This window comes from Cebus imitator, unplaced genomic scaffold (assembly GCF_001604975.1).
Source record: "Cebus imitator isolate Cc_AM_T3 unplaced genomic scaffold, Cebus_imitator-1.0 Scaffold741, whole genome shotgun sequence".
Taxonomy (NCBI): Eukaryota; Metazoa; Chordata; class Mammalia; order Primates; family Cebidae; genus Cebus; species Cebus imitator.
This window is the reverse complement of record NW_016108056.1, coordinates 148,472-161,364: the sequence shown is the minus strand read 5'-3', so window position 1 is coordinate 161,364 and position 12,893 is coordinate 148,472. Positions and strand designations below refer to the sequence as shown.

General features: G+C 49.0%; 3 protein-coding genes across 4 annotated transcripts in view; 2 read left to right on the top strand and 1 right to left on the bottom strand.

Moving 5' to 3' along the window:
• The window catches only part of PYM1 (PYM homolog 1, exon junction complex associated factor), a 23,557-nt gene extending 19,277 nt beyond the window's left edge, over positions 1-4,280 (bottom strand). The window contains exon 1 of one of the 2 annotated variants that reach the window (XM_017519406.2): positions 3,503-4,280. In XM_017519406.2, the coding sequence (XP_017374895.1) occupies positions 3,503-3,539 (37 nt within the window). In that variant the 5' untranslated portion in view covers positions 3,540-4,280. Of the gene's footprint in view, positions 1-2,852; positions 2,998-3,502 lie in introns of those variants that run through there. The other variant, XM_017519407.2, reaches the window with a different exon arrangement.
• A 2,432-nt stretch (positions 4,281-6,712) lies between these two features.
• On the top strand, positions 6,713-12,766 carry LOC119469612. The gene is made up of 3 exons (XM_037735172.1): positions 6,713-6,905; positions 12,083-12,227; positions 12,636-12,766. The coding sequence occupies exons 1-3, from the start codon at positions 6,717-6,719 to the stop codon at positions 12,764-12,766; spliced, it is 465 nt and encodes a 154-aa protein (XP_037591100.1). The 5' UTR covers positions 6,713-6,716.
• Positions 12,688-12,893, top strand: part of DGKA (diacylglycerol kinase alpha) — a 17,331-nt gene continuing 17,125 nt past the window's right edge. The window contains exon 1 of the mRNA XM_017519396.2: positions 12,688-12,709. The gene's annotated coding sequence lies outside the window, so the exon portion shown is untranslated. The remainder of the gene's footprint in view (positions 12,710-12,893) is intronic.

Sequence of the window (12,893 nt, the reverse complement as noted above, 5' to 3'; positions counted from 1 at the left end):
AAAAAAAAAAAAAAAAACAAAAAAAAAACATGACCAGTAATCCTCTCAAAACTCAAGGTCATAGAAAACAAGGAAAGCCTGAGAAAACGTTAAAGCCAAGAGGAGCTTAAGCAGACATGAGAACTAAATGTAATGTAATACCCTGTATAAGATCCTGGAAAAACAACAACAAAAAAAAACCTAGGTAAAAAGGTCAGACGCGATGGCTCACGCCTGTAATCCCAACACTTTGGGAAGCAGCAGTGGGCGGATCACCTGAGGCCAGGGGTTCGAGACCAGCCCAACCAATATGGTGAAACCCCATCTCTACTAAAAATATAAAAATTAGCCAGGAGTGTAGGCACGTGCCTCTAGTCCCAGCTACTCGGGAGGTTGAAGCAGAAGAATCGCTTGAACCTGGGAGGCGCGGAGGTTGCAGTGAGCCAAGATGGATGGCAGAGCGAGACTCGGTCTCAAAAAAAAAAAAGGAAAAAAATAATTAAAAGCCATGATCTTGGCAAAAGTTAACATTATGTTATATTGAATCTGCTACCTTCTTTGCTTTTTCTCCAGCAATATGCTGTGGCCTAGAAGCAGAAGATGAGAAAATAGTTGATGGGTATGATTAGAGATAACAGAAGTGACTGCTTAGTATAGAAAATCAAAATGAATAAAGAAAGCAATGAGGATATTATCAAAGTGGTTGGTCACAGAGGTCTAGCTGGGCAGCACCAAAGGCCATAAGGTACTGACAGATTCAATGGAATGGGAAGGTCAGGAACCAGAGAACCTCAAGACGAAAAGCTGACCCTGTGGGTTTAAGATAGTGAAATAGGTGACTGGTAAGGAGGCTAAAGTGATGGGGAGCACCTGAAGAAAAACCAGTGTCCTAGATGAGGTTCATATTGTAGTGATTCTGATGTGCAAATGGTTTGAAAATACAAAGGAAAGTCAACAGTCTCATGCTGAGGAACTATGAGATTAGAGTACTCCAATGGTGCTGGAGACACTGAAAATGATAGCAAGGAAAAGAGGAGAGAAAAAAATATGTTGCAATAGGTGTGGGTCCTTGTGGGCAGTAAATGATGGCACTAAAGTTTTACAGAAACTGCTATAATTGCATGGCAAACCTTTCATGAGAATTAGAGTGACAGTGGTAGATCAATGATCTGGACATAGTTAAAGAAAACAAAAAAGCAGTTTATTCCTTCCTTTCTTCCACATAGTCACGGAAAACAGAAAACAGCTTTTAGTGGCAAGGTAGGGTGAGATGTGACACCTGGATTTTCACTGAGTCAGGGTAAAAAAAATGATTAAGAGTAAAGAGAAGTTGGCCGGGCGTGGTGGCTCACGCCTGTAATCCCAGTACTTTGGGGGTTGAGGTGGGCGGATCACAAGGTCAAGAGCGTGAGACCATCCTGGGCAACAGGGTGAAACCCCGTCTCTACTAAAAATACAAAAATTAGCTGGGTGTGGTGGCGTGTGCCTGTAGTCCCAGCTATTCGGGAGGCTGAGGCAGGAGAATTGCTTGAACCCAGGAGGCGGAGGTTGCAGTGAGCCAAAATCGCGCCATTGCACTCAAGCCTGGGCAGCAAGAGGGAAACTCCGTCTCGAAAAAAAAAAAAAAAGAGTAAAGAAAAGTTTATTGGATAAGTAGCATTTTCAAATCACACATTAAAAGTTGGTAATTAATGAAGGAGCTACTGGGTAGAGAACAGAAGGGAAGAGGTAGTGCCACTTTAAATTGTGAGGTTGGGGATAAGTAGCAGCAACCTGGGTTGTCACCAGGTACCATAAGATAGGTGGGCTGAGGTGTAAGGAACATGGAAAGCAGCAAAGAAGCAAAAATGGCACATTTTAAAACAGACCATGTGTACCAAGGCACAGGCACAGTGTTGCTTCTACAGACTATACATGAGGGCTACGAAAACAAAAACACTTTGCACTTGAACAGCGTTTTATAAATTGCTTTCACATATATTATCTTACTTGATTATCATTGGATAGCTATTACCACTATGCACATTTTTCTAAAGATGAGGCCATTATGAAGTGACAAAACCATGATAAAAGCTGTGATTCTCCGTTTTTAGCACATACACCTCACATACACAGCAGACACTTCAGCATCTCAGCCAGCCAGTCTGGAAATTCTTCCCTTGCCAGAAGGAAGACTGGGTTTTATCCACTTGTCAAAGGAGTTGGGAGAAAAGCCACTAGACACTTTCCAGTTTGCCTTCTCCCACCTTAGACCCCCCTCAATTTCTATCACCATCACGGGAGAAGGTAGAGAAGGGTGGTTCCATCAAGGAGAACACTAAAGCTGAAAGTTATATGAGGATTCTCTTCCCTTCACACCTCTAGACCTCAGTGACCCAACAAATGAAGATAAGGAAGAGGAAAAAACACTATGTAGAAACGAGGAGGTTTTCAGCAAATAAAACTTCGAGAAAAATAATGAAAACGGAGCTGGGGTAGGGCAGAAAGCAAGTATAGCTGAGATGGGGGAGGGGAAAAGGAGGAGGGCAGGAATTGGAGGGAGCTGAGAGTCTAGGAGCCCCCAAGGCTGAAGAACCTAAAAGAGATATGAGTCCTCCAAGTGCTGGAGAAAAGCTAAGGGCCCGTGAGCGTCCTGAAACAGGGACTAGCACTGAAGGACCCCAGGGTTTGGGTGACCGGAAGCAGAGACCCCCAAACACGAGACCAGAAGGGGGCGCAGGAGACACCCCGTAGGAGAGAATGAATGGGGAAGGCGGTCCAGGGGGCGGGGCAAAGGAGGGGCCCCGGGATGGGCGGGGCACAGACCCCTTTCCAAGTCCGAACCCCTGCCCCGAGAGCCCGGAGAGAAGCGGCTCCGCGCCTCCCGCACTCACCGCCGGTCTCGTCAGTAACATAGGGAGTCGCCATCTTGAAAACGCAAACCACTTCCGGCGTGAGCGGGCTGGGGTCCCGCCCCCCGCCCCACCGGAAGTGGAGTCCCGATCGTAGCAAGCCACCATCTTAGCCTTAAAGGGAGAGTGCACCATTTCATGGGCGGAGGTGGAGGAGGAGGAAGAGGGGAGAAGCTGAAATAGTTAATAAAATAAAGACTTGGGCTCTTTTACTGCCACCGATACCATTATTGAGCACTTGCTGCGTATAAAACAGTCCTCGGGGAGCCAAGAAAAGTTCCGAGGCACAGTTCCTCTCATCCCAGGAACTCCTCGTACGTCCAGGACCTGTGAGGGAAAAGGGCGCAAGGCCCACCTGCCCTCAGAAAGAGGGGCTTGTAAATGAAGAAAGGAAGAATATCCAGGCTATTCTTCCTGCACCCAGATCTCAGAGCGGCTTGACGTGGGGCAGGCAAACTCCAAGAACGCACTGGGGCGCACAGATGTTTCTGGGGACGGTTGGAAGACCCCATCTAACCCTCTCTAAGGTGGGGAGGTCGAATTCGCGTGCCGATTGCTATCGGCCGCCCCACTCAACCTCCAGAGACCCGCGGGAGGGGCGTGCAAGGCGGAGGGCGCCGCGGGTCGGTCACCTGTCTCCGTAGCCACTGGGTTGCCGGCAGCTTCCATGGCCGAAGAGGCAGCAGGCCAGGTTGGGCGGGCGGCCCTGGCCTGGCTCTGCCCCGCTGGGCGGCGCCGAGGATTCAGCGGCTAAGTGACCGTAGGGGGCCGTAGTTGCTTTTCTCCTCGACCTCCTAACCCTGTGCCTCCTTGGGCTGGGCCCTAGGGTCGGAGGGCAGGGTGAAGGCTTCTGGGCGGACCTACTTAGTATTCTAATTAACGTCGTCCTACCGCTGGGGAGCTAAAGCGGGGCAACTCGCCAATAACCCGGTTCCGTAGAGTCACTCCATTTGTGATCCTGCCCTGCCCCTTACCTCCCTATTCTTCCGACGAACCCAAATGCTCTCCATGCGCCGCCCATTTCATCAACTGTTGTTCCTTCAGGGCTAAGTCCTGTTAAACTTGTTTCCCCCTACAGCCTGGGAGGGGCCGGCTACAGGTTCCTCTCCTCAGGTGTCACCTGTGCCCTCCTCCACCCACATATAGCTTTTTCCTTATCAACTCTTTACCTTTCTCCATATATCCGCACTTTGGCTTAGGTTAATGTCCAGTAGTACTCCTGGAATGAGAGAGGAGGTAAATATTGGTGACTACCTCCAACACTAGGCAGCATGTCCCATTTGAAAAACAAAACTAAAAAACAGCAATGGCTGACTAGAACCTTTATAAGACAAATTAGGCCTCAGGAGTTTTCTAGGGGCTGCAGCTTGCCTTCCTTCCTATCCTCCATCTCCGTGACTTCCACTAGAAGCCAACTCAGAATGTCTGGAGGTGTGTGGCCGGTGCTCATTTAAAAAGTATTTGCAGGCCGGGAGCAGTGGCTCACACCTGTAATCTCAGCACTTTGGGAGGCCGAGGCAGGCGGATCACTTGAGGTCAGGAGTTCAAGACCAGCCTGGACAACGTGGTGAAACTCGTCTCTACTAAAATACAAAAATTAGCTGGGTGTGGTGGCTCGTGCCTGTAATCCCAGCTACTCGGGAGGCTGAGACAGGAGAATCGCTTGAACCACGGAGGCGGAGGTTGCAGTGAGTTGAGATGGTGCCACTGCACTCCAGCCTAGGTGATGTTCTAGAACAAGACTTGGTCTCAAAAAAATAAAAATAAAAAATATTTGCATAGATAAACAGTTATTGCAAGTTTTCTGACATTGCTGTCTTTAACCCTTGCTCTTCTTTCACCAGTTGTGCTTCAGCACTGCAGGGTCTAACATCTTCCTTAACCTTGTTGCTAACAATTAGAAGTGAAACTGTGGGATGAAGCCTCTAAGAACTAATGGGATACCTTGGCCTTGACTGAACTACCTCAGGCGTGGTCTCTACAGCTTCCAGAGGCTGCTCAATAGACCTTTGTGCAGGAGGGAAACCTAAAGTGAGCCCTTTTCACTACCAACCCTAGGCCCCCTTTGCACCCCCAGACATCCTGCCTCAGCTCTGGGGTTGACAGGAAGTGAAACTCAATTGTCTGCTTAGTAGACCTGCCTGGGACCCAACCCTAGGCCCCGGATGTGGCCCCCCACCCTGAGCAGGAACGGGGAAGAAAAGGCCGGGGAGACAGGCTGTTGTTTTTTCCTTTCCCTTTGTTCATTGTGGTTTCTTTCTTTCTGATTTTTGTGATGTGGTTGATTAAAGAAATGAGCACCTGAAACCGTAGGCATTAAACGCCTCCTCCTTAGATGTTTCTCGGCTTTTCTTTCCCCACCCACACCCCCTAGTAACTGACTTGGGGTATGATGGAGCACAGATCCTAAAGAAGACACAAAGAAGCCTAGAGTAAGACTGATTCCAACTTATTCCTTACTAGAGAGATAACATTACATCCCACTTTGAAGTACCAAAAACTGTCTTAAAAGGAGTGTCTTCAACTTTATTTAGGGATATATCTAAAGACGATAGAGTGAGGATCACAGGCAATACGTAGGGTGGCATCACTTTGAGCATTCTTTGCAAGGAAAGCTGAGTGCCTTAAAGATTACTATCCTTCCAAAAGTTCTTTTTTTTTTTCCCAAGAGTTCTAAATAAGAGATCCAGGGACAGAAAACTGATTGGCAGTGGCGTCGGGGGGCCTATTCTTACTTTTATTGTATGTTTGTTTAAAGTAGCTCAGAGCAGAGAGGTTTACACACACTGTACCTCTCTTTGGTATAGTCCTTAAACTGAGCTGTCTTTGCTTGTATTGCAGAACTAAGTGCAGGACTTGGTGTAAAGAAGGCCTTCAGAAGAGTTTGTTTACTATGACTAAGGAAGTCATGGAGGAAAGAGAGATGAAGTTCTGCTAACAGTGAAGAAAATACTGTACTGCTGCCGGACACGGTGGCTCACGCCTGTAATCCCAGCACTTTGGGAGGCCGAGGCGGGTGGATCACAAGGTCAAGAGATCGAGACCATCCTGGTCAACATGGTGAAACCCCGTCTCTACTAAAAATACAAAACATTAGCTGGGTATGGTGGCGCGTGCCTGTAATTCCAGCTACTCAGGAGGTTGAGGCAGGAGAATTGCCTGAACCCAGGAGGTGGAGGTTGCGGTGAGCCGAGATCGCGCCATTGCACTCCAGCCTGGGTAACAAGAGTGAAACTCCGTCTCAAAAAAAAAAAAAAAAAAAGAAAAAAAAAAAAAAAAACTCCGTAAAAAAAAAAAAAAAAAAAAAGAGAAAGAAAAAGAAAATACTGTACTGTAAAGCCAAAGATGGGAAGTGTCAAGGCCCTTATCTTTTCACGATTAGGGGTGAGAGGGCGAGACCCAGAGGGGCACAGGAGCAGAGAGACAGACCCGCTTCAACCTATGCCTGAAATCTCCAGTTTAAATAGAACAACAATACTCTCAAACCCTATTACTCAGCAGCTATATTTCTGGCAAAGGTGGAGGAGTCTGTTCCAACAAGTCTGTCTTGAAACAATCAAGAACTGCTTAGATTCCCCTATTTCCACTAGAGGGCCTCATGTATTCATTCCCTTTTCTCTCCAACGCCCACCAAAAATATGTATATATTATGTGTGTGTATGTATGTATACATAATTCCCACATATGCATATACCCTTCTAGTCAGAGGTCTCTCCTCACCCTCCTTCCCACCCCAGGTGTAAGAAGGACTATATTCCAGGAACCTAAGGCTTTGTTACTCTCCCCTATTTCAATGAAGGGTAGGAGGGAGTTAGATAGGGTTTGGGGGCGGGGCCAGTGAGCAGGATGCCTGGGTCTCCAGTTCCTGCTAGTAAGTCCCTAGGCCTCCATCTCTCTCCCTTGCTGTACCACATTCACCACCATCCATGCGATCCCGAGAGCCTTGATGACTCTAGAAGAGATTCCAGGCAGGAGAAGCTGAAAGGACCTTTCATTCCCTACTTTTGGCCAGGGTCTTCTGTACCACCTGCCAAGGTCAGCAGGTAAAGTGGGAGGATGAGGGCATGGAGAAGGGGTGGACACAGACCAGAGCGCAAAATTCCACCCTAGAATTAAGGAGAGGACATGAGTCTTGACAGGAGGTGTCCATAGACTGGGGCAAATAGTTCTAAAAGGGAGGAGAGGAATATGGAGGAGAAGGTGGGTAGATTGTCTCAAGCAGAGTGGAGCCCTCGGTGGGAGGGAGGTGTTTGGTCAGGTTGTGGAGTCTGGGACTCTGGCCTTGCCCCCGTGGGATATCCTGAGTGTGAAGTCAGTAGTGGATGGAAGGGAGTTGGGCAGGGAAGTTCAGGATGGCAGCAATCAGGTGAGAGTGAGAAGTTGGTTGGGTGCCCAACTGCCGAGCTGTTCTGTTAGCGGGCCCGCCCGGTATCTTGGCCTCCCAGGTTTGGGATGAGGGGAGAGGCTGTGAGTGAGTAGAAAGAAGGAAAAATAGACGCAGAGCTGCCCCTGGTGTGGGAAGATGAGGAGCAGCTAATGGAGAAAATGTGTCCAAAGCCCCGGACATATTCGAGGGAGGGTGGAGCAGGTAATGGTGAAATGGAAACCTAGAAAAGGGCTTCTCCAACTTCGAAGTTCTCAGAGTTGGGGGCGCCGGGCGCGGGAGCGGCAGACAGGCTGGGGTGGGGGGCGGGCAGCTGTGTCGTCAGGAGTGGGGCGGCCCCGCTGCGGCCGCGTCTGCCTGGCCCGTCCCCTCCAGCCCAGCTCGGGCTCCAGCTCTGGCGCCGGCGCTTCAGCTGCCACCGCGAGCCCTCCCAAACAAGGTAGAGACCCCGCGAGCCCCCCAGCGCCCCGCTCTCTCCCCGATTGGAACAGGACAGGGGTGGGGAGCCGAGGACCCACGCGCTGCGTTCGTGCTGCTGGGTCGGGAAGGAGGAAGCATGACAGCTGGAGCGGGAAGCGAGAAGGGTCTGCGCTGGAACGCAGTGGGGGGGTCGCGGGAGGGCTGGGCCAGAACCCGGTGGATAACGTTTCCCAGACCTTCTCCTCCATCCCTTCTGCTCACTCGGAGGGATGATGAAGCCCGGTTCCTGGGGACCCCACTCGGAGGGAAGTCCTTTTCAAAACCTCCACAGCGCCGCATGGGTGGAGAAGGGTTCTTGTTTGGCCTCCGGGTCCCCAACTTCCCACCCCCATCCTCTCCAGACCTGTCACTGGGAACTTTCTGAAAATACCTGAGTCTGAATCTCACTTTTCACCTTTAGTTAGGAGAAATGAGCCTTCCTGACGAAGAAATGCAAATATTATTGGGCATCTCTTCAGCCTCAGCACAGACAAGCCCACATCCCCCAACCATGCCAGTATCGTAACTTCCTCCTGTACTACGCAATGACACCCTCTACACACACGCGCGCGCGCGCGCGCGTTACACACACACACACACACACACACACGCCCCTCAGCCAGGGAACACTGCAGTCTTCAGTGTTTGTGGAGGCTTACTGAGTTTTGAGGCTTCAAGTAAATGATTCCCTCTTGGGGGCTACCTACTAGCAGCAGGCGTCGGGGAGAGGAGTAGAATACAGTCTGTGATGTGACTCAGGGATTCAGAAGTCCAGGTAATCAGCCCTGGGCCCTCAAATTTGGAGCTCCTGCCCCTCAGGGTTTCTTGTTGGGGCAGCCTCAGTATTCTAGGGACATAGCTATTTCCTGAGTAATGGTCGACTTACATGACTTGGAATGTGAGCAATGAATGCGTAAGGAAACTTTAAATACTAACACAGACTTGGAAATATTTGTCTCTTGGTTAAAATTTTAGTATTTGATGTTTAAAATTAGATCCAGAGAGCCAGAAGCTCTAAGATTTTGTGGAATGGACTAAGGTTGGGTGTCTAGGGTCTGATCGTGCCCCTAAGAGAGTAATTCTCTCACTATGCCTCAGTTTCTTCCTCTGTAAAATACAAGGGTTGGTGACTCCTGGCTCTGTGGATGTTCTAAGATTCTCTGCCTGCAAGTCAGCTTCTTCCTTTCTCACCCCAAGTGGGTAGGGGAGGGCAGGGAAACCAGAGGAGGGAAGGGAAGGGTGAGTCATAAATAGCTGGCAGGCTGGCAGCAGACCCCACCCTCCCAGCCCTGGCATTCGCCTAGACTAGCCCAGGTTATAGCCTCCGGGTTGGGATGGACCTGGAGGAAAAAACTGGACTTGTTCCAGGTCTTTGAGGCCCTAGGATCTTGCAGTTTGCTGCCTTTCAGCTCCAGGAATAGCTAAACTTTCAGTCAGAGAAGTCAGGAGAACCACTGAAAAGATCCCAGGAGCACTCATGTCCAAAATTCCAACCCAGGGATGTCCTTGAACCCTGAGAGTCTAGTTCTAGCCACCACATCATCCTCCCAGAAGCAAAGTTCAGGATCCTGATACTACATGTTTGCACCCGACAGATATATTAATAACAAGGGGTAACATGTACAACTGGGCTTCACTGATGCTGGAAGTCCCTGAAATTTATGCCTTCCTGGCTCAAAGACATCATTTTTCCTAATCTCCAGAAATGTTTCCCTAGGTACTACCCTTGTGTAATAATGACAATAGCTGATATTGAGTTCTTACTCTATGCCATGATGCTTGCTAAGTACATTGCATGTATTATCTTATTTAATGCCCATATTGCAGTTGATTTCTGTAGGTGCCGACTTTACTGATGAGAAAACTGTGGTTCAGGGAGATGCAATGACCTCTCAAAGAGCTAGGATTGTGATCCTTGCCTGTCCAATTTGCAAGTCCATTCTCTTAACTTCTACTATATACTACTTCTCCAGGCTTGAGAACTAGGGAGCTAGGGAGGGGCTAGAAAGAGTTGGATCATAGTAAAAAGAGAGGCAGAGAAGAAGCCTGTCCTCTCTCCTTTGCATTGTAACTTGTTCACTCCCTCCCTGTCACTTTCTCCCTCAGATTCCATTTCCTAGGACTTTGGAGTCATCTTAGCATCCCCAGGGGAAATCAGAGAGGCTAATTAAGCAAAAGAGGCCCCATTAACCATAAGACTATTAGTCTTCATTAGATCTGTTGGCAGCAGAAGTTGGGCTATCGTCATTGAAAAGTGTCGGATGGGTACAGTTCTTTCTCTAGGATGTCAGTATCCCAGAACCCTCTTCTAAGTGTTCCTGGAAAGCTCCTGGAACAGGAATAATGTGCTGCATAAAAGTGGACAGCAGAGATGTCCCAAGGGCAGAGGCTGCAGAGAAGGTTCTTGCACCATCAGAAAGGAAAGGGGTTGGCCTATTCTTGAACACTCAAACTGATTCCCTAACCCAGCAAACCCTAAATGAGTGGGTGGAGATCGGAGTATTTGATGGGGTACTCAAGAAGTGCTTTTCAGCATCATTCATTCATTTAACAAATATTTATTTAGCACCTACTCTATGTACTACAAATTATCTCCTTACTGTCAGGTGGATACTCTGGCATCCCATTCCCATGTAACCATATTTGGATTAATAGCCCCAAAGTATGAATCCTCAGCTTTATGAAATCATTCGTACAACCAATATTGAGCACCCACTACATACTGGGAAGGGTGTCCCAGACAGACAGAACAATAAGTCTCATAGCCCTGAGCAGGGAAGAGCTTGGCATGCCTGAGGAACAGAAAGGAGAGCAGTAAGACCAGATGTGTGAGGAGAGAGTGGAACAAGAGGAGAGCAGAGTGACAGGCAGAGGCACTACCACATGGCCTTGGGCTGGAGCCTTGGATTTTCCATCTATCAACTACCTTAGGAAATCCAAGCTTCTCTGAGCTCGGATTGGTTATGCCAATAATTTCCTATGTCTCAGGATTTGATTCAAATTAGGATGTTCTTCTAATTGTTAATACAATAATAGCTACCATTTCTTGTAGGCCTCCTAAATGTCAGGCATTATACGAGCCACTTTTCATATATTATTTTTTACTTTTAACTTTGAGCACAAATTTTTCTGATCATATATTATTTTATTTAAGCCACACAACTGTGAAAGATGGGTTCTCAGGCCGGGCGTGGTGGCTCACTCCTGTAATCCCAGCACTTTGGGAGTCCAAGGTGGACAGATCACGAGGTCAGGAGCTCGAGACCAGCCTGGCCAACATAGTGAAACCACATGTCAACTTAAAAAAAAAAAAAAAAAAAAAAAAAAAAAAAAAATGGATTCTCATTCTCCCCATTTTACAGATATAACTTCCCGAAGTCACACAGTGGTGTCAGAGCTGAGAATGAAACCCAGATATGACAGATCCTAGCTCTGTTCCAAAGCCGTGCTATATTGTGTTAACGTAAAATATATTATTACTGTTCTTGAATCATCAAGCGAAGTCGCCCACTGCACCTTGATCCTTGGGCAGGATCCACGAGATGGCTCCTCCTTGGTACCTGAGTCCAGTAGCCAAAACTTGGGGCTCCCTAAGCACTGCTGACCTGTAGGGGTGGAAGAAAGTTCCCAGTAGCCGAGACTCCAGCGCTCGGCTCCACCGTCCTGGACTGGGAAACCACACGGATACCCAGAGCCTCTTCCCCTGCCATCTCCCTATCCCGCGCGCCCGGGTCCCCGCCCTTCCCCAGTGGAGCTCCGCGGAACGCAGGCCAGGCGGGGCTGGGGCTAGGGACCTTGCCAGAGCTGGTTCTGTGTCGCGCGTCAGAAGCGCTAGAGGTCGTTGCGGGGCGTGGGTGGCTCGGGGAGTGGGTGGCTGAGCCGAGCTGGGGTCCGGCGCCAGAGGCGGAACAAGATGGGGTTATGCTCAGGAAGACGCGCTAACGCAGTAAGAGTCACCCAGAGGGCCGCGACTGCCGAGGACCCGAGATGGGAGAGAGCACAGGCTGGGGAGAGTCTGCAGAGGCTGACGACGGCGGGAGAAAGTGCAGAAACAGACAAGGGACACACCCACAGAAACATACAGACTGAGAAAGCCGGGTGCGGGTGGGAAGGTGGGTGGTAGGATGAATCAAGATAGGTTGGGGGAAAAGGATTCAGAAGTGGAGAAACAGGCAGAGGACAGACACTGTCAGGGAGGGTAGAGGCATAGGGAAGAGGGGCACTGGGAAAGGAAGATATTTAGGGAGGGACTCGGAGAGAAGGAAAGAACAAAAATAACAGTGCGAGTAGAAACAGAATGGAGCAGACAGAAGAAAAGACACCCAGACAGCTGGCTTTTCCCACTGTACATTCTGTCACCTTTCCCCAGGCCTACCCTCTGAAAAGGTCCAAGCATCGGAAGTACTACTACCAAGCTGCCTTTCTGGCCATCCTTGAGAAAAACAGACAGATGGCCAAGGAGAGGGGCCTAATAAGCCCCAGTGATTTTGCCCAGCTGCAAAAATACATGGAATGTGAGTCTTCCTCTCAGGCCTTCAGTTCTGGGAACCTTGCCCCAGAGAATCAATCCCTCCTCCCCCTCATTACACCCCTTACCCTCCTGCTTCCTTGGTGGCTTTGAGCAGTGTGCTGCTCAGATGTGCCCATGACTGGGAACGGGAGGAGAGGGAGATAGGGAGATGCCAAAGGCCTTGGCTCTCTACCCACCCTCGCTATACCTGGACTGCTTGCTCCAGCTCTCAGAGAAGAGGAGTAAAGAGTGGTACTGTTTTGGAGGATCTGAAATATTTTTCCCTCTGTATTTCTGTGTTCCTTCCTGGAATTTCTACATATCATTTGAATCTTTTTTCCTGCTGGATTTCTCTGGCAGGAGAACTCAGCTAGACTAACAATGCTGTTCTCTTACTCTCTCCACATCCTAGACTCCACCAAAAAGGTCAGTGATGTCCTAAAGCTCTTTGAGGATGGCGAGATGGCTAAATATGTCCAAGGAGATGTGAGTAGCAGCTGGGAGATCCTCTCCCCGACCAACTCTTCCCATCTTTGTTTTTGATCCCCAACTTCCAGGAGTGATTCCGGGCCTGTCCCTCACTGTCCGCTCTAGAGATATCCAAGCATCCATTGTCACTGTGACTATTGCTTTAGGACAAAATGAAAGATTCTCTTTTTTTTTTTTTTTT

Excerpts from the sequence above, each read along its gene's own strand:
- LOC119469612 (XM_037735172.1), top strand. The coding sequence starts at position 6,717 with ATGCCTGGGTCTCCAGTTCCTGCTAGTAAGTCCCTAGGCCTCCATCTC. Across the intron at positions 6,906-12,082 it reads CTTCTGTACCACCTGCCAAG|GCCTACCCTCTGAAAAGGTC; the intron begins GTCAGCAGGTAA and ends ACCTTTCCCCAG. Across the intron at positions 12,228-12,635 it reads GCTGCAAAAATACATGGAAT|ACTCCACCAAAAAGGTCAGT; the intron begins GTGAGTCTTCCT and ends TCCACATCCTAG.